The sequence below is a fragment of the Crotalus tigris genome, unplaced genomic scaffold, assembly GCF_016545835.1.
Source record: "Crotalus tigris isolate CLP2741 ecotype Arizona unplaced genomic scaffold, ASM1654583v1 scf7180000018975.1359446, whole genome shotgun sequence".
Taxonomy (NCBI): domain Eukaryota; kingdom Metazoa; phylum Chordata; class Lepidosauria; order Squamata; family Viperidae; genus Crotalus; species Crotalus tigris.
Window position 1 is genome coordinate 798,815 of NW_024097306.1, and position 21,466 is coordinate 820,280.

Sequence of the window (21,466 nt, forward strand, 5' to 3'; positions counted from 1 at the left end):
ATTCAATATCACAGTAGTCCAAATCTATGCCCCAACCACTGGTGCTGAAGAGGATGAAATTGACCGGTTCTATGAAGCCCTACAGCACCTTATAGAATTAACACCAAAAAATGATGTCCTTATCATCATGGGGGATTGGAATGCTAAGGTAGGAAGCCAAAAGATAACCGGAATAACAGGCAAGTTTGGCCTTGGAGAACAAAATGAAGCAGGGCACAGGCTAATAGAATTTTGTCAAGAGAATACGATGGTCATAACAAACACTCTTTTCCAACAACCCAAGAGACGGCTCTACACATGGACATCACCAGACGGTCAACATAGAAATCAGATTGACTATGTACTCTGCAGCCAAAGATGGAGAAGCTCTATACAGTCAGTAAAAACAAGACCAGGAGCTGACTGTGGCTCAGATCATGAGCTTCTCGTTGCAAAATTTAGGCTTAAATTGAAAAAAGTAGGGAAAAGCACTAGGCCACTCAGGTATGAACTAAATCATATTCCTGATGAATATACAGTAGAGGTGACAAATAGATTTAAGGAACTGGATCTGATAGACAGAATGCCTGAAGAACTATGGATGGAAGTTCGCAACATTGTACAAGAGGTAGCAACTAAAACCATCCCAAAGAAAAAGAAATGCAAGAAAGCAAAATGGCTGTCTCAGGAAGCTTTGCAAATAGCTGAGGAAAGAAGGGAAGCGAAAGGCAAAGGAGAAAGAGAAAGATACACCCAATTGAATGCAGAATTCCAGAGAGTAGCTAGAAGAGATAAGAATGCCTTCTTAAATGAACAGTGCAAAGAAATAGAAGAAAACAACAGAATAGGGAGGACCAGAGATCTCTTCAAGAAAATTGGAGATATGAAGGGAACGTTTCATGCAAAGATGGGCATGATAAAGGACCAAAATGGCAGAGACCTAACAGAGGCAGAAGAGATTAAGAAGAGATGGCAAAACTACACAGAAGAACTATACAAGAATGAGCTTAACATCCCAGATAACCACAATGAGATGGTCACTGACCTCGAACCAGACATCCTAGAATGTGAAGTGAAATGGGCCTTAGAAAATCTGAGCAACAACAAAGCTAGTGGAGGTGACAGTATTCCAGCTGAGCTATTCAAAATCTTAAAAGAAGATGCAGTAAAAGTGCTACACTCAATTTGCCAGCAAATTTGGAAAACTCAACAGTGGCCACAGGATTGGAAAAGGTCAGTTTACATTCCAATTCCAAAGAAAGGCAATGCCAAAGAATGTTCAAACTATCGCACCATTGCACTCATTTCACATGCTAGTAAAGTTATGCTTAAAATCCTACAAGCTAGACTCCAGCAGTATGTGGATCGAGAACTACCAGAAGTACAGGCAGGATTTCGAAGAGGCAGAGGAACTAGAGATCAAATTGCCAACATACGCTGGATCATGGAGAAAGCTAGGGAGTTCCAGAAAAACATCTACTTCTGCTTCATTGACTATGCAAAAGCCTTTGATTGTGTGGATCACAACAAATTGTGGCAAGTTCTTAAAGAGATGGGAGTACCAGACCATCTCATTTGTCTCTTGAGAAACCTATATGCGGGTCAAGAAGCAACAGTGAGAACCGGACACGGAACCACTGATTGGTTCAAAATTGGAAAAGGAGTCCGGCAAGGCTGTATACTGTCGCCCTGCCTATTTAACTTATATGCAGAGCACATCATGAGAAAGGCAGGGCTAGATGAATCAAAAGTTGGAATTAAGATTGCCGGGAGAAATATCAACAACCTAAGATATGCAGATGATACCACTCTAATGGCAGAAAGTGAAGAGGAACTAAAGAGCCTCTTGATGCGGGTGAAGAAGGAGAGTGCAAAAGTTGGCTTGAAACTCAACATTAAGAAAACCAAAATCATGGCATCCGGCCCTCTCAATTCCTGGCAAATAGATGGGGAAGAAATGGAGGTAGTGACAGATTTTATTTTTCTGGGCTCCAAGATCACCTCAGATGGAGACTGCAGCCAAGAAATTAAAAGACGCTTGCTCCTGGGGAGGAAAGCTATGGCAAATCTAGACAGCATTCTAAAAAGCAGAGACATCACCCTGCCAACAAAAGTGCGCATAGTCCAGGCCATGATTTTCCCAGTTGCAATGTATGGCTGTGAAAGTTGGACCATAAGAAAGGCTGAGCGCAAAAGAATTGAGGCCTTTGAACTGTGGTGCTGGAGAAGACTCCTGCGAGTCCCTTGGACTGCAAGGCGTTCAAACCGGTCAGTCCTAGAAGAGATCAACCCCGACTGCTCTTTAGAAGGCCAGATCCTGAAGTTGAAACTCAAGTACTTTGTCCACCTAATGAGAAGGAAGGATTCACTGGAGAAGAGCCTAATGCTGGGAAAGATTGAGGGCAATAGAAGAAGGGGACGACAGAGAATGAGATGGCTGGATGGAGTCACTGAAGCAGTAGGTGTGAATTTAAATGGACTCCAGAAGATGGTAGAGGACAGGAAGACCTGGAGGAATGTTGTCCATGGGGTCGCGATGGGTCGGACACGACTTCGCAATTAACAACAACAACAATTCAAGATTGGGGAATGGGATAGTAGAACACCTGTTACCTTTCTTGCTTCTTTCATTACCAGACATATTTTACTTGAGTTTGTTAAGCACCTTACATGTGATTTTGAGCAGAAAGGAGAAAGATAAGCTGAAATAATGAATAAATATTTGGTTTGAACACAGTGGAATGTGTCCGGACTGGCATTGCCACTTGATTCAGGGAATTTTTGTTTCTCATCATTAAGGGCTGTTTCGAAATTGTTCTCTCTTTTACGCTTGTTACTGCAAAATTCCAGCAAAAGCAGCTTGTCCTTAATTAAATCTCTTCACAAAAGAAAAGTTTCTTGTAAATTAATGCCAGGCTAGGTAATATACATGACTAACAAACAAAAGGCAGAAGCTGGAGACAACTGGCCCAAATCAGTATTCCTTAGTACAACATATTTCAAAGTTCACAAGGTACCTCTTCTGTTGAGCAAACACATTAAGATTTTAAATATAAACATACCGAGTTAAACACATGGCATGTACTATAAAATACATAGTCCAAATTACACACTGAAGGTTATGGAAAATATTCAGTAGAATTAAAGACATATATTTTTCATTGTATATTTAGTCCTCAACTTACAACCACAATGTGCTAAGTGAGACAGATGTTAAGTGAGTTTTGCCCCACTTTATGACCTTTCTTGCCATAGCTGTTAAGTGAATCACTGCAGTTGCTAACATGGTTGTTAAATGAATCTGAATTTGCTTGTCAGGTCACAATCACATGACAATCGTCATAAATATGAACCAGTTGCTAGGCATCCAAATTTTTATCATGTGACCATTCTCACTGCAATGGTCATAAGTGTGAAAAATGATCATAAGTTATTTTTTTTGTGCCACTGTAACTTTGCATGATCACTAAAGGAACGGTAAGTCATGGACTTCTTGCACAGAATATCTTTTTTCTATTACTACTGGTAGTTTATCTTTCTCTTGTAAAATTGTATAGTGGTTGATGGTGGCTTCCTACCAGAAAACAATAGTGAAAAACCACAAAATAAAGGATGACTGAATTCATCTAGTGTAGCTGTAGGAATATTTCATCAATTACCTAATGGTAAAATGGGCGGCCAATAAATTTCACAAATAAATACATAAATAATATACTTACGTTGCTGAATATTCAAATAGGCCATAATAGGGGTTAAACATTTCCTTGGACAACAGGAAGAACCATTCTCTGGCCACTCCTCCATAGTCAAGGCCTTTTTCTGATTCAAATTCTATCCAAAGTCTGGCTTTTAATACATCAGGTCTCTTCACTGACATGATTCTTCTATACGATTCTTCAAAAATATTATTTCTGTGGAGTTTCATCTCAAATCTGTTGGGTATATCAGCCTTCATGGAAAAAAGAATATTCCATACATTGAATGCATTTTCTATAACAGCTATTTATAGAACAAATTGTCTGAATGCATTTTCTATATCAGCTATTTATAGAACAAATTGTCTAATAGTATGACCTGGCCTTGTTCTTTTCTTTTCAATACAGTGCAGTGTCGGCACAGGTTCAATTAAAAGCGTGTAGACTTCTTCTATGGGACAATATGTCCTTTCTTCCGAGCTGCAAATATTTCATGAAATACATCTCTGTTTGTCACTCAAGGTCCCTTCTCATGGCCAATCAATGAGTAGTGTCCGGTCTCTCTTGCGGCCAAACCTAAAAGACCATGGAGGTGCACTGTCCAGTGTCTGGATGGGGAGAAAGTGTTTCCACATCAGACTTGCTCACTCTCAACTGACGTTAAGTAGATCAGTATCACCTCCAGGCTCATGCCTGAAGTCCCTTAGATTGTCTACTATACATGGGAACTTTTGTGATGGAAAAAGGAGGAAGGCAACATTTCTCAACTGGGACAACTGAAGACAGGTGTTTGCTGCCTTAGCAATGGGCTAGGGATGAGAACAAGGTCTTCAGAAATGATTACCAAAGAATCTTTGTGCTATAGTGAGCAAAATATGAAGACGAACCTTTAGTGGCTGGGAAAAAAAACCACTGGCTAGAATGTTTGTGGATTTGATTTTGTGGGACCCTACTTTAGAGGGAAAGAAAAGGTAACCTGTGAATCTATTTAATGGAAATAATGAATATCTAGGAGCAATGGAATGGAAGTTGAAAGAGAAAATAAAGGAAAGAGAAAAATTCTGCAATTGCAGAATGTCATGGCAAAATGTATTGTAAAAAGCAACATATAATAAAAGGAAGGTTGCATTCCCTATACTAAGGCTACCTATTTTATCATGAAATAAATATCTACTTACTGGTTTCTTTAATTTCTTCCTGAAGTAGTCATATTTTTGTTTAAATTCTCTGGAATATGGAACAGCCTGGAAGACATGAACATTGTATTGTTAGTGTAAAGAATCAAATGATCATGAAAGATTTATATTGGGACCATCCACTTCTCTCTATTATTCATTTCCTTAATCCTTCATTTTTTAAAACCTGATGCCAATGAGTCTCTATGATACATATACTAACCTCTTGAGATCTGTGATTTCCTACCCCTACGGGAGCTGAAGGTTGCATACTTTAAACTGCCTAATTGTCTCAGTACATATTGAAATAGTTCTGGTTAGGTAGTTAGCTAAGAAAGAAAGGTGCAGTTTAAAAAAAAAACTTGGGATGGGCTAAACCAGGGCTTTTCAACCTTTTCACCTATTGTACCACTTTTAGAATATGGCAATATCCAAGTACCACCAATCGCCTAGCAAAGTGTCAAAACCTTGATGACCAAAAAAAAAAAAAAGAAAAAAGAAAAAAGTGATAAAGTACAGGTAGTCCTCAACTTACAACAGTTCGCTTAGTGACTGTTCGAAATTACAATGGCACTGAAAAAAATGCCCCCCAAGCCACAGCCGAACAAGACACCTGCCTGCCCACCCGGCGGCGCACTTCCTCCTGTCCGAGGTTTTCATTGTTGTGAGCATTTCTGTTGCTGATTGGCAGCAGGGGTGCGGTGGGGGGGGTGTTTGGTTTTTATTCCCCCTGTCTGCTGGGTAGTTGCAGCAGGCTTTCGTCACTTCACATGACCCTGGGACACTGTGACTGTCATAAATATGAATCAGTTGCGAAGCATCTGAATGTAAATCACAAGACCCTGGAGATGCTGAAGCATTCCAGCTGATCGGCGCTTCTTCTGGGCTCAGCAGAAGCGCCAGAATCAGTGCTGCTTTCCAGCTGATTGGTGCTTCTTCAGGGCTCAGCAGAAGCACCAGGATCAGCACCGAGCTCCAGCTGGAGCCTGGCGCTGATTCTGGCGCTTCCACTGAGCCCTGATAGCCCCGAAGAAGCGCTGATCAGCTGGAGCCTGGCACTGATCCTGGCACTTCTGCTGAACCCTGACAGCCTAGCAGCTCCAGCTATCTCTCACTCAGGCCTTTGCGGTGGTGCCACCAGTTCAGCTCATACCTCTCCCCCGCTACCACTTTTCTAGGATGGCCGCGTACCACCTGCCAGGTGTCAATGTACCACAGGTGGTACCCGTACCACTGGTTGAAAAGCTCTGGGCTAAACTTTCACCAGAACAAGGAATGGATGGAGTTTTGTGTGTTTGTATTATGAGGTTTCATCCTAGCTCAGGACAAAATAAGAGTGTGCAGTTCCATGCTATTTTTGACTGTACTCCCTGCAGCAGAGCAGAAACATGAAAGAAAAGTTGGCTCTCTTGATTTTTCATCTTAGAAACTCAAATGTAAATGAGACAGTTGTCCATATTCAGTGCACTCTTACTAACTAATTAAGTAAATTTATCTTTTTAAAGTCATGCCCTTGGCCATGTTGTCACTGGTAGATAGTAAGTAGTCAGCTCTGATATCCGTTTACTTTAATAGCTGTAGGATGAAAAATGATAATTTGTTTAAAATTTTTGATTTGAACCCTTTGTATGATGGAAAACAACTCATTCAATACTACTGGCCCTCGATTTCCAACTATTCATTACAATGGCACTAAAAAAGCGAACATTTTCCACTTACAACCGTTGCAGCATCATCATGTGATCAAAATTTGGGCACTTGGCAACCGGCCTGAATTTTATTTATTTATTTTTATTTATAAGACTTATATACCGCTTTTAAGTGCAAGCACTCTCTAAGCAGTGTACACCAGTAAGCAATGTATATATATATTTACATTGCCCCCAACAATCTGGGTCCTCGTTTTACCTACCCCGGAAGGATGGAAGGCTGAGTCAACCTTGAACCGGTGAGATTTGAACCGCTGACCTGCTGAACACAGTCAACTAAAGTGGCCTGCAGTACTGCACACTAACTGCTGCACCACCTCGGCTCATTTATGATGGTTGCAGGATCATGTGATCACCTTTTGCGACCTTCTCACAAGCAAAGAATGGGGAAGCTAGTTACTAACAGCTGCAGTGATTCACTGAACTACTGTGGCAATAAAGGTCATAAAATGGGGACAAAATTCACTTAACAACTGTTTTGCTTAGCAATGGAAATTTTGGGCTCAATTGTACATGTTCCAGTGGAATGTTCTGAATTGAACAGATTGATTTCAAGCTTGGAACAAAAGAGCTTTTTTTCATTTTTGCATGTCCCTAAAAGATACCATGCCTTTTTAGATATTACTTTTTTCTAGTTATTAAGCATTCAAGTTGGCTATTATTATGTTTTCTTCTGGTCAGTTAATGGAGGCAAAATAGAATATCCTGAACCAGGATGTTAAATTATAAAAGATAGACAGGAACAAACATAATTTCTTGCTTTCTTGAAAATGCTTACATTTCCACTAAGAAGGTAACTTATTTGCAAACTAATTTTATCATCTCCTTTGGGAAATTGAAGACTCCTGTCATAGCTCCAGAAGAAAGCACAGATAAAATAAGATTACAGACATGCTGAGGTGGGAAATAGCCATCTGCTTCCAAACGCTATTTCCTCACAGTGGGAAAAATTCTTTGCAGAAATTAACAGAGCAAAACATACACTATGCTTCTAGTCAACGTTTTGAAAGTTATATGTTTTGCAGTCGATTATGATTATATTTGATTGTTAGGTGTGGAAAAGGGCAAAACAGCTCTGCAACCATAAGTTATACCTTTTTTTTCTACTGAAAACTAAAAGCCATAAAATGAGCACAGGATAGTGCTGCTAATAGGTCAACCCCCACCCATTAGATTAGTGGTTCTCAACCTTTTTAATGCCGCGACCCCCAACCGGTCGTAAGTCAAGGACTACTCAACTGGTGCAGCACCGTTTGCAGAATGGGACTTTTGGCGGGCTCAGCAGGGCAGAGACAGCCTGGACAATTCCTATTGGCTTTTGAAAGCCAATAGAATTAGACTCTATTCAAGAGAGTCTATTCTTGTTGTTGTTAATTGCGAAGTCGTGTCCGACCCATCGCGACCCCATGGACAACGTTCCTCCAGGTCTTCCTGTCCTCTACCATCTTCTGGAGTCCATTTAAATTCACACCTACTGCTTCAGTGACTCCATCCAGCCATCTCATTCTCTGTCGTCCCCTTCTTCTATTGCCCTCAATCTTTCCCAGCATTAGGCTCTTCTCCAGTGAATCCTTCCTTCTCATTAGGTGGCCAAAGTACTTGAGTTTCAACTTCAGGATCTGGCCTTCTAAAGAGCAGTCGGGGTTGATCTCTTCTAGGACTGACCGGTTTGAACGCCTTGCAGTCCAAGGGACTCGCAGGAGTCTTCTCCAGCACCATAGTTCAAAGGCCTCAATTCTTTGGCGCTCAGCCTTTCTTATGGTCCAACTTTCACAGCCATACATTGCAACTGGGAAAACCATGGCCTGGACTATACGCACTTTTGTTGGCAGGGTGATGTCTCTGCTTTTTAGTATGCTGTCTAGATTTGCCATAGCTTTCCTCCCCAGGAGCAAGCGTCTTTTAATTTCTTGGCTGCAGTCCCCATCTGAGGTGATCTTTGAGCCCAGAAAAATAAAATCTGTCACTACCTCCATTTCTTCCCCATCTATTTGCCAGGAATTGAGAGGGCCGGATGCCATGATTTTGGTTTTCTTAATGTTGAGTTTCAAGCCAACTTTTGCACTCTCCTTCTTCACCCGCATCAAGAGGCTCTTTAGTTCCTCTTCACTTTCTGCCATTAGAGTGGTATCATCTGCATATCTTAGGTTGTTGATATTTCTCCCGGCAATCTTAATTCCAACTTTTGATTCATCTAGCCCTGCCTTTCTCATGATGTGCTCTGCATATAAGTTAAATAGGCAGGGCGACAGTATACAGCCTTGCCGGACTCCTTTTCCAATTTTGAACCAATCAGTGGTTCCGTGTTCGGTTCTCACTGTTGCTTCTTGACCCGCATATAGGTTTCTCAAGAGACAAATGAGATGGTCTGGTACTCCCATCTCTTTAAGAACTTGCCACAATTTGTTGTGATCCACACAATCAAAGGCTTTTGCATAGTCAATGAAGCAGAAGTAGATGTTTTTCTGGAACTCCCTAGCTTTCTCCATGATCCAGCGTATGTTGGCAATTTGATCTCTAGTTCCTCTGCCTCTTCGAAATCCTGCCTGTACTTCTGGTAGTTCTCGATCCACATACTGCTGGAGTCTAGCTTGTAGGATTTTAAGCATAACTTTACTAGCATGTGAAATGAGTGCAATGGTGCGATAGTTTGAACATTCTTTGGCATTGCCTTTCTTTGGAATTGGAATGTAAACTGACCTTTTCCAATCCTGTGGCCACTGTTGAGTTTTCCAAATTTGCTGGCAAATTGAGTGTAGCACTTTTACTGCATCGTCTTTTAAGATTTTGAATAGCTCAGCTGGAATACTGTCACCTCCACTAGCTTTGTTGTTGCTCAGATTTTCTAAGGCCCATTTCACTTCACATTCTAGGATGTCTGGTTCGAGGTCAGTGACCATCTCATTGTGGTTATCTGGGATGTTAAGCTCATTCTTGTATAGTTCTTCTGTGTAGTTTTGCCATCTCTTCTTAATCTCTTCTGCCTCTGTTAGGTCTCTGCCATTTTGGTCCTTTATCATGCCCATCTTTGCATGAAATGTTCCCTTCATATCTCCAATTTTCTTGAAGAGATCTCTGGTCCTCCCTATTCTGTTGTTTTCTTCTATTTCTTTGCACTGTTCATTTAAGAAGGCATTCTTATCTCTTCTAGCTACTCTCTGGAATTCTGCATTCAATTGGGTGTATCTTTCTCTTTCTCCTTTGCCTTTCGCTTCCCTTCTTTCCTCAGCTATTTGCAAAGCTTCCTCAGACAGCCATTTTGCTTTCTTGCATTTCTTTTTCTTTGGGATGGTTTTAGTTGCTACCTTTTGTACAATGTTGCGAACTTCCATCCATAGTTCTTCAGGCACTCTGTCTATCAGATCCAGTTCCTTAAATCTATTTGTCACCTCTACTGTATATTCATCAGGAATATGATTTAGTTCATACCTGAGTGGCCTAGTGCTTTTCCCTACTTTTTTCAATTTAAGCCTAAATTTTGCAACGAGAAGCTCATGATCTGAGCCACAGTCAGCTCCTGGTCTTGTTTTTACTGACTGTATAGAGCTTCTCCATCTTTGGCTGCAGAGCACATAGTCAATCTGATTTCTATGTTGACCGTCTGGTGATGTCCATGTGTAGAGCCGTCTCTTGGGTTGTTGGAAAAGAGTGTTTGTTATGACCATCGTATTCTCTTGACAAAATTCTATTAGCCTGTGCCCTGCTTCATTTTGTACTCCAAGGCCAAACTTGCCTGTTATTCCGGTTATCTTTTGGCTTCCTACCTTAGCATTCCAATCCCCCATGATGATAAGGACATCATTTTTTGGTGTTAATTCTATAAGGTGCTGTAGGGCTTCATAGAACCGGTCAATTTCATCCTCTTCAGCACCAGTGGTTGGGGCATAGATTTGGACTACTGTGATATTGAATGGTTTGCCTTGGATTCGAATTGAGATCATTCTGTCATTTTGGGGATTGTATCCCAGTATTGCTTTTCCTATTCTTTTATTGACTATGAAGGCTACTCCATTTCTTCTGAGGGATTCTTGCCCACAGTAGTATACCTGATGGTCATCTGAGTTAAATTCACCCATTCCTGTCCATTTTAGTTCGCTGATTCCTAAGATGTCGATGTTCAGTCTTGTCATCTCTTTTTTGACTACGTCTAGCTTGCCTTGATTCATGGATCTTACATTCCAGGTTCCTATGGAGAAAAAATCTTTACAGCATCGGACTTTCCTTTCACCACCAGATATATCCACAGCTGAGCGTCCTTTCGGCTTTGGCCCAGTCGCTTCATTCTTTCTGGCGCTACTAGTACTAGCCCTCTGCTCTTCCCCAGTAGCATATTGGACACCTTCCGACCTGAGGGGCTCATCTTCCAGCATCATATCTTTTTTCCTTTTAGTACTGTCCATGGGGTTTTCATGGCAAAGATACTGGAGTGGTTTGCCATTTCCTTCTCCAATGGATCACATTTTGTCAGAACTCTCTGCTATAACCTGTCCGTCTTGGGTGGCCCTGCACGGCATAGCTTATAACTTCATTGAGTTACGCAAGCCCCTTCGCCACAACAAGGCAATAATCCATAAAGGGGGAGTCTATTCTATTGGCTTTCAAAAGCCAATAGAATAAAAGGGAGTAGCGCAGCTAAGGAAAAGGGGGAAAAAATGGCGGACTGCGTTTGGCGACCCCTGTGAAATGGTCATTCGACCCCAAATGGGGTCCCGACCCACAGGTTGAGAACCACTGCATTAGATTCTTAAAAACAATTATTTTGTGCATATATGTAGCACCCCGAAAAAATTTATATCCAAATGTAGTTGGAACTATAGCAACCTACACTAGAAAACATATATTTATTTTCAACTCTATAGGACACTTAGCTCAGGGTTCTTTATAGTTGGCAGGTTTAAGATGTGTCAGCTTCAATTCAAGTCCCAGAATTCCACGTCCAGCCTGAAGTCCACACATTTTAAGGCTGGTAAGTTTGAAAAACACTGCTCTGGGCCAGGGGTGTCAAATTGCCGGCCCGCAGGTTGGATGCGTCATGGCGAAACCACGCCCACCTCATTGCCAGCAATGGGAAAAAAAGTCGTGATACATTGCGACACATCACGTGATTTTGCGAGTTTGACACCCCTGCTCTAGGCTGTCCTCAATACGGTAAAGAGTATTTAAATATTGGGATTTCCAAGTGACATGTTCCTTCAGTAAAACTGGAATAATGGGTGATATAAAAGTAGGTGGACCAAAGTTTCTAACTTCAAAAAAGACTCCTCTCTCTATCAGACTACTAATAGAGAGATGAGTAAAAATAGAAGTTTATGCATGATTTAGAATGGGTTATATTCTAAATATAACTGCAAAACTAAGTTCAGTGTTTGGGATTCATTTTTTTAGCATTTATAACTATCTAAAGAGCTAAAATGTTGGGTGAAAAAAATGAGGGATATTGGTGCCACTGTAAGGAGGGGGGGCACAGGTACAAAGATGAAAGTCAGTCATTTTCTTTCAAAGCTGAAACCACTAATCACAATAGTTTTTGTAAAAATAATTCCATGCAGTACTTACTGGACCTGTAATAGCAGGATTCTGCAACCTGGGATCTTCCCACTGAGTAATTTTATTATCTGAAAATTAAACAAGAAAAAATGCAACGTGTTTTTTTCCCTTCATATTCCATTCCATTTTTAAAACAAAAACAACCACAACCAAACAACAACAATAAATGGTCAGGTACTATTGAAGAAAAAAGGACTTTATATGTAAAAATGTCATTTTAAAGAGCAGCAAGGAGCAGTCGCCTATCTTTGGGTTTCATTTAGCCACCTGAATCCCATGTAAACTATTCTATAATGCAGAGGCTGCATTCTGACAAGGGACAAAGTATTTTGAATTGAACCATTTCAGCCAGCTGTTCTGAGCTTGAAGCAGCTGTCTGATGCTTCCAATGTTTCCAAAGCGGTTGGGGATGGGAAAAATCCACTATCAATGTAAAGGAATAACTCTGAGGCTGGACATTTTGAAGTTTGAATGGTTTGAACTCAAAATATTTTGCATTTGGATGGATGCTTTCACTTCATCCACTAAAGCAGTGTTTCTCAACCTTGACAATTTTAAGGCATGTGGACTTCAACTCCCAGAATTCCACAGCCAGCATTGCTGGCTGTGGAATTCTGGGAGTTGAAGTCCACATGCCTTAAAATTGTCAAGGTTGAGAAACACTGCATTAAAGGGAAAATATTTGAGTACACTGGATGCAGCATGATTGCAATATATTTATTACATATATTATGTCAGGGGTGTCAAACTGCTGGCCCGTGGGCCGGTTTCATCATACCGGAGCCACACCCACCTCATTGCCGGCAATGGCAAAAAAGCTCCGATACGATGCGCGACGTCACATGACGTCGCGAGTTTGACATGTCTGTATTATGTGATGTATTTGCAATCCCTAACCAGCACTGGATTTTACCTGGAGTTATGGCAGTTCTAGATCACACATTGGAGGACGGCTTGGGTGATGGTTTGGGGAAACCTGACTTAAGTATTCCAATCATCCTTTTGTATAACAAAACCCTTTAAGAAACTTTTAAGTCCTTTTCTTAAATGTTGATTCCACCTTTTTGGTTTCCCTTTGCTTCTCTTTCCAAATTTAATTCTAGCTAGTCTCCATCCAGATACCTTTAGAGCATATTTGTTTGCCTACAATTAGGAAAAATATTTCTTTATTCTTTATTACAGAGAGCAGAGCAAGGTTCGAAGTTTAAAAAGTGCAATAAAGAAGCAACTTAAGAATCTGAATTTCCCTGAATAATCTGTCATTCATTTAAAGACCCCCATCTACGCTCTAATAATCTCTAACAGATATATTTTTTAAATGGGGTGTTTTACGATGGTAAAATATAAAGCAGTGGATGCTGCTGCCCATGTTAGGATGGGGTGGCACCTAAGCTGGCACTGAAATCATGAGATTGGGCAATCACAGGAATTCTGGGCAACTAATATAAAACTGTTTTCCACAGTTAGTTGCCAAATGCTCTGCAGCCTAGTTGCTGACTTCTAATTGCTGGTGTTCTAGCAAGATCTAATTGAATTGTTTGGGAAACACACTTCGCTACTTTTCATTCCCTAATTATATTAAAAGCTATTTTGTTTGTTTTATACTTTTTGGTATCTTCTTTTTCACTCTGTGTTGAACATCTTTTAATAAGGGACAAGCACCTCTTCTCCTGTGCAAAGAATTTAATATCTGATGGTCACATGATATTTGTATTAATGCAAATTCTGTATGTTAACCATTGCTGCCATACAATATCCTCACAATCTCCTCTTTCAGAGAGGGAGGAATCTTTATTGTTCCTTCATCAGCCAAGAAAAGTTAAGAGGATGTGGAACCTCTTGCTAAATAGAATTTGGTTAAGGTGCAGAGGTGATAAAAAGGACTATTGTCATTTATTTTTCTTCTTCTTGTGCCATATCCGGCGATCCTGTTTTTATCAGCAGCCGCACAAAAAAGTGCTGCTGAAGTTTGCCCAAACCAGTCCCTTAGATTTTGAAGCCGTTTTGAAGCCATTTATTTTTACTTTTCTCTATTTAGTCTAATTCAAAATTCTTATTTCATAAAACACATTGAATATTTTCTTAGTACAATCTTTTTTCATAGGAAATCGGTTTTTGGGCAGCCCCTACAAACAAGGGAAAAAAAAATTTTCTGGAAGGCGTAAGATTGATATGGATTTTTAAGTACAAAGTGCATTTTTCTAGGGAAAGGCACAGCGCAACATTACAACGTATTGTTGACATTCAGGAAGCTATTAAGGACCTGGCTGTTTTCCTAGGCTTTTCCAAAGTGATGCTTGAGCCCCCATTGGATGTGTGATTTTTTTTTTTTTTTTGGGGTTATGTGTTGTTTTAGGGATACTGATGATTTCTTTCTGTCTTTTGCAATTAAAAAGAAAATAACTGGAATTATTACATCCAGAATTCTTGGAAATTGGACAGCTTATCAATTGTATGTATGAATAAATAAATCAAAACAAAATAAGGTAGTCCTTGACTTATGACTGGTTGCTTTAACAACTGTTTGAAGTTATGATGGAACCCCCCCCCAAAAAAAATCTACTTAGAACCTGATTTCAATGCTCATGTGATTGTATTTTTGGTACTTGGTAACTACCTCACCTTTACGGCTATTTGCAGCATTCCGCAGTCAAGTGACTGCAAGTTTCAATTTTTTTTGACTATTTCCAGTGTTTACTTCTGATTTCTGGCAAAAAATGCCCTTGGGTAAAATAGATTTGTTTAATGACTGCAAACAATGCCAAAAAAGTAGGTCCAGCCATGTGATATCTCAGCTTATGACTGCAACAATGTATGACTGAAATCTTAGGCTCAATTACAGTCATAAGTAGAGGTCTACCTGTTACACTTCTAAAATCTTGTACTGTATGACTGGGCTGCATATTCTTTTCCCAAAGCTGTCAAGGCAACTGAATATCCTCTTAAAGCCTAGAAACTTGTTCTACACTGATGAGTCAACTAAGGACAATTTTATCAGAGAAAAACTATGAAGTTCACATTGATGACCCCCCCCAATCCACTTTGCTAATAGGCAAAGTGGCTTAGAAAAAGTGTTATTTGAAAGCACGATGGAATCAAGAATGATTAAAACCTTTTTTTTTTTAAAAAAAGTCAACTATAGTGGTTAGCCGCAAAAACTTCCATCATTTACAGTTAATCATTCACCTTTACTTTGGCCCTAATAAATGAATTTCCCAGCTGTAGCTATTAGGAACTTAAAAGTGAAATAAATCAAGATTTCTCTCAAATTTTCAAGTGTATGCATATGAATGTATTTACAGGTAGTCCTTGACTTATGACAACAATTGAGCCTAAAATTTCTGTTGTTGAGTGAAACATTTGTTAAGTGAGTTTTTCCCCATTTTATGACTTTTCTTGCCACCGTTGTGTGAATCACTGCAGTTGATAAGTTAGTAACAAAGTCCCCATGGACTTTGCCTGTCAAAGATAGCAAAAGATGACCACATAACCTCGGGACACAGCAACAGTCACAAGTATGAACCAGTTGCCAAGCATCTTAATTTTGATCACATGATCATGGGGATGCTACAAAGTTTGTAACTGTGAAAAATGGTCATAAGTCACTTTTTTCAGTGCTGTTGTAACTTTGAACTGTCACTAAATGAACTGTTGTAAGTCGAAGACTACTTGTATTTGCTAGATTTATATCCCGCCTGTCCTTTTGGGGTTTACGGCAGCGTGTACATCACACCAACCCTGTATGGTAGGTGGAGCTGAGTTATGGTGACAATCCAAAGTTACCCCAAAGGTTATATGTGTGAGATAGTATAAGGACATTATCAGCTCAAAAACTGAAAGGTGTCAAAAATCCATTCTTTTTGTTGAGACCTTCAGAGATTGGATGAAAATGTCTGATGTATGCAAGTTGAACTTAAGTGCCGTTAAAAACCCACTTTTCTAAAACAATCACTGTTTTAGAAAAACAGTCTTGTTTTTTGTTTTTGGAAAAGACACAGCTTTGGGACTGTGACTTTCATAGATGGGCTCAAATGATCTCAACCACTTTTGGAATTTAGGGCTGATGTTTTTCCAGTTGGGTTATGATTATTTGTAACTTACAACTGCATAACCAAATTGTCTCCCTTCCTTCCTTATCCACCTCCATCCTGTTGCTTCATCTCAATTGAAATCCTGGATCAGTCTAGTCCAGGGGTGTCAAACTCGCAACATCACGTGACGTGTCGCGAAGTATCACAACTTTTTTTTCCATTGCCGGCAATGGGGAAGGCCCGGTTTTGCCATGATGTATGCAGCCTGCGGGCCAGCAGTTTGACACCCTGGTCTAGTCCAAGATTTCTCAACCTTGGCAACTTTTAAGTGCTGTCTGGGGAATTCTGGGAATTGAAGTCCACACATTTTAAAGTTCCCAAGATTGAGAAACCCTGGGCTAGCAATTCTGTGATGAAGATTTGATGAAGGGGGCTGCAGCTCATGAAAGCTGATGCCTTTTAATAAAATGTGTTAGTTGGAGAAAGTGCTACCAGAACTCTCCTGATTATTTGCTATTGTAGACTTAACACAAACTTCCTCCTACAATGCCAAAGTTCAACTTGAGCCTATATCCCCAGTACTAACCCAATAAAGTCTGGCCCCTCTCATTAACAAGTAGTTCAAAAGATCACTTCTTGTGACATAAATGCTGCTTTGACCAATAAAGCTCTGTCTGACTTGACATCTATAGGACTACTTTTCCAACCAGAATTAGAAGTGCTGGGAAAAACTTTTCCTTCCCGGAAAAGCTATTAATCATTCTCCATTTCTATGAAGTGAGGAAGCCGAGGCCAGCAGTAATTCTACTGCTGCCCTGATCCTATGGACAGTATCAGATACGCTGCTTCCCTGATGGAGAAAATGCTTCAAAGAATTAATGCATAATTGCTGCCATTGTTTTCCTGGGATTGTTTATGTGTTGAGGTTATTTGGTTTGGAATATCCTGAGGAGTTCAACTGGAGTAATTTATTTTAATATACATTTACTTTCATTTGCAGCATCTTAATGTTCTCCTGCATTTTCATTACCGAATTTATAATGCTTTCTCATGTTGTTATTACTGTAAACCTCCAGGAATCCATGACTGATATGGTGGGGTTATATATATGTGATTAATAAAATGAAATCATTAAAATAAAATAAAGTCTGAATCCAGCAGTGAACTCGCATGGCCATCAGTCTTATTGTACAGGAGAAAAAGATTCACTAAGCAAAGCAAGAGATATATACTATTGCAAGGCTGCAGTGATTCAACCAAGCTGGTTTTAAGACACTTCCAAATTCCAAACAGGGTCGAGATTCACTGAGGTGTGCCTGATTTTACCCTGCTCTCTTTATGGCAGCAGAAAAAAATACATATTGATACTGCTGCAACAAAAGGCAAGGCCTTACAAGGGATGATGACAGAAAAGAAATGCTTAATATGCAGTGTGCCTACTTCAGTACCAGTGCCAAATTTTTAAAAAGGTGACCTGTTTTGGCATGGAGTAACAAACATCTGAGGAAGCAGAACTATTTAAGAGGAAAAGGAAGGTCAACAATCGAAAAGGTAGAACCTAACTACGATCATTTCTGTCTTCCAAAAGCAGTAAAAAAAACCAAAACCACCAGAATTGGTCATGGAGCATTTAGGCATTTCTTGGTTAATTCTGTAACAATTCTAGGAAGAGTTTAATCTGATTCTAAATGTTGATTCCATTTTTTAATTTAAAAGATATGATTCTACTTAAAACCTTATTCATGCATTTTCAAGATTCAGAAGCTACTTTATATAGGCAATCTTTATAAAAAGTAACTTAACATTATGCAACTAAGTACCATTGTTAATTGATGGATATTCAAAGACAACAGAGATTAAAACACTGATGCAATAATTTTAAAAGGTTAATTTTTCAAGTTTCATACAGCTGTTTTCCTTTCATATTTTTGCTCAAGAACACATTGAGCAATTAATATGTATTTATGAATTTTTTTAAAAAGAAAAATCACAAACATTCCCAGTTGAAGAACAATTATTTCTGTTGCCACTTGAAAATCAAAACACAACAAATATCCACACACTTGTTCAGAAGTGCTGTAATAGGACATATCTACAATGAAACACCATTTAGACTAGGACTTCAAGGAACGAAAGTGGATAGAGATTAACAGGGTGGGTGCAAACTAACATGCCACAAATAGAAAATAAGGTCAGAACAGGCATTGCCCCAAGACCTTCTTTAATTAATTCGTGAGGGGAAAGATTCTAGCAAAAATTTCTTCTACTACTTGTGTTATATTCAGACTCATGGCTACATTATTCGGGTTTTTTTTTCTCATCTTATTTTCTATTCCTAGAGTGTGCTTCCATTCATTAATAAGTGCATATAAGCCATGGGATCCATCCACAACACCAAAGAGAAAAAAAAATAAAAGAAATTCCAAAAAATTCAACAAAAACAACCACAAAGAAGAAATGTTAATGCTTCACAAGATCAAATAGGGACAAAGCTTGATGAGCCAATTAAAGCAAGCTTTTGGTGAATTGTACAGTACCGTAAGAGGGCACTAAGTCTCGGGTATGAATCTCGCCACATAGCAACACCTGGCTTCCTAAATGAAGAGTAAAATTACAAAGCTTTCACTTCAATAAAGATTACCTCCCTTCATCTATTCACTGTAGAGCCTGCATGCCTACTTACTATGATCTATATAAAATGTTCTTCCATCCAAATGAATCCTTTCCTCCCAACCAGGCTGTAATTAAAGAACAACAAAAACAACATCAGAAGCAGAATTAATATTTATTGCAGCATTGTTATATTCAAATACTTCTAAACAGGCATATAGTTTCATTTATTCTCCCTTACATTTTAAAGAATGTTTCATGCATTATAAACTTAACATTGAAATTGTGGAGTTCACTAACATGATCTAACCCAGGGGTAGGCAACCTTGGCTCTTTTATGACTCGAGGACTTCAACTCCCAGAATTCCTGAGCCAGCATAGCTGGCTCAGGATTTCTGGGAGTTGAAGTCCACGAGTCATAAAAGAGCCAAGGTTGCCTACCCCTGACCTAACCCATGCCTAGCAGAATCAAATGTTTTTTGAAAATGCTGTCTTCTGACATTGAATAAAAAAAGAAACTGATTCCAAAGAACCCCATGGCGATTTCTTTCTTCCAGTAAACAGACTGTTGCAACCAATGGTTTATTATTAGTCAATCTCCTGACTTAGGATGCCACTGAATCTTGCCTATAAAGGAGAATATTTGTAACTCAGGGTTGAAATGAGGGGTCTCTCTGAGCTTGGTTGTTTTCTTGCAGATGTTTCATTATCCATATTAGCTAATGTTGCTTCCCAAACTGCATAGCATATATAGAACACATAGGGAATGAAAGAAAAAATACTCTTGATCTAGTCCAGAAGTAGCATCCTTTTGAGGTGGCAGACACCTCTGTACATTTTTTACACTGTTATCAGCTCTCCCCTGAACCAAATTAAAGAATACAGATAAATAGGTGAGTATATTTTAAATAAATGAAAAGTAGCCAAAATATCATGAGGTCTAATGTAAAGACATAGAAACCTTCTGAAAATTGGCAATCTTGCGCAAGGTGGTCATTTTAATTAATCGATATAATGTTGCAGGTCAGGGAGTAAAACAATACCAACCATTGAACAATTTCCTTTTTAGGAAATGCTACATTATTTTGCTTCTCCAGCTGCCTACAAAATTTTGAAGGGAGAAGAGAGAAAGTGCATTTTCCTCTCTCTGCATCAGGAATGGGAACAAGATAGCTTATATTTCATTAACAAAAAAGTAAAAAAATAAGTTTTAAAAAAATAAAATTATGTATTTTATTTGGTTAAGTATGTATAAAGAGATGGCTTCTATTTCTCAAGTTGTACATATGCAGAAATAGCCAAAAGTATGGCTGCTGATGCAGCTGCCTCCAAAATCTCATCTGTTCCTTCCTTCCTTCCTTCCTTCCTTCCTTCCTTCCTTCCTTCCTTCCTTCCTTCCTTCCTTCCTTCCTTCCTTCCTTCCTTTTCTTCCTTAAAAAAAAATCAAATAATTTCTTTCCCTCTCATTAACATTTTGCAAAAGGGAAGAGTAGAAAAATGCGTTTTTCAGGAAAATGCCCAGCTTGCTTCCATCAAGAAAATGACACTTTTTGCAAGACTTCAACTCTGCCTGGGAAGAAAATTACTTTTTCTCCTTCTCTGGGGAGGCGTGGGAGGAGGATGGAGAAAATAAATTAAAGGGGTTTGTTCCCACATAGATTGTTTTGGTCAAAAATTGCCAATATGTCTTCTTCCCATCTCCTCACACTAGTTGTGAAGTCTCTGTTTGCTGTGTTTTTGGTGCAGGGGTAGGCAACCTTGGCTCTTTTATAACTCATGGACTTCAACTCCCAGAATTCCTGAAACAGCATGGCTCAGCTTGGAAACCTCTCCCGTTCCCCTCAGCATGGCTGGCTCAGGAATTCTGGGAGTTGAAGTCCACGAGTCATAAAAGAGCCAAGGTTTCCTACCCCTGTTTTGGTGTATGGGATGTGCTTTTGTAGATGTGTAGGATTTTCTGCTTACTGTTTTCCAAGTTTAATTGTTAACTATCCAGAGTCATTCTGGAATTAGTTAGCCTCTAAATCTAAAAAATACCAGCAACAATAATATTACAGGAATTAAAAAAACCCTTCCACAGAAAATATAATGGAATAAATTACTTATTTTCTCTAATGAGGACATGATATACTAGGATTGTGTTCTTTCCCACTGTGTTTTTTGCAAGAAGGAGCAGCAAGAAATGGCCACCAGTTTCTGCACTGGCCTTAAGCAGAGAGTTAAACCATCTTTACTCCCCACAGTTGAGGAAGAAAAAAAAAGTTTTTCCTGTAAATTAAAACTTTTGTAGACAGAGGAGAAAAATTTGAACAAAAAAGAAAAGAACTCCTTTTGTTCACTCCTCAGAAAGCATCAAGGAGATGCTGTTGGTATGCTGCAAGTATTTTTTTTAAACAGCCCAAATTACAGGAAGGTAGACAAAAAGCCTTTAAAAATAGACCTTTGGGGGTTTGACAAGAGAGAGAAGGCATTCACTTAAAGAAAGGAGATTTATCTAGCTGTAATTGCAACTAAAAGAACGTTTTACATATCAGTTTGAGTATTTACATTCATAAGAACAGCATGATAAGGACATTAATCTGTTCTTACATATGAGAAATGTAGAATTAAATACAAAGATAATACAGAAGGTAATGTTAGAATAGCAAAAGAACCAAGCTTTACTGTGTGCAAGACAGGGAAAGGAATTTTTATTCTGTTCTCACAAAGATGGATGTGAA

At 39.2% G+C, this 21,466-nt stretch overlaps 1 protein-coding gene across 15 annotated transcripts in view; it reads right to left on the reverse strand.

Moving 5' to 3' along the window:
* The window catches only part of NEDD4L (NEDD4 like E3 ubiquitin protein ligase), a 319,995-nt gene that overhangs the window by 21,767 nt on the left and 276,762 nt on the right, over positions 1-21,466 (reverse strand). For 9 of the 15 annotated variants that reach the window (XM_039358058.1, XM_039358052.1, XM_039358059.1 and 6 more), the window contains 5 exons: positions 18,820-18,874; positions 18,674-18,730; positions 12,115-12,173; positions 4,853-4,918; positions 3,699-3,928 (listed from right to left, as the gene is read on the reverse strand). In XM_039358058.1, coding sequence (XP_039213992.1) covers positions 3,699-3,928; positions 4,853-4,918; positions 12,115-12,173; positions 18,674-18,730; positions 18,820-18,874 — 467 coding nt within the window. Of the gene's footprint in view, positions 1-3,698; positions 3,929-4,852; positions 4,919-12,114; positions 12,174-18,673; positions 18,731-18,819; positions 18,875-21,466 lie in introns of those variants that run through there. The other 6 variants (XM_039358054.1, XM_039358053.1, XM_039358045.1 and 3 more) reach the window with 2 other exon arrangements.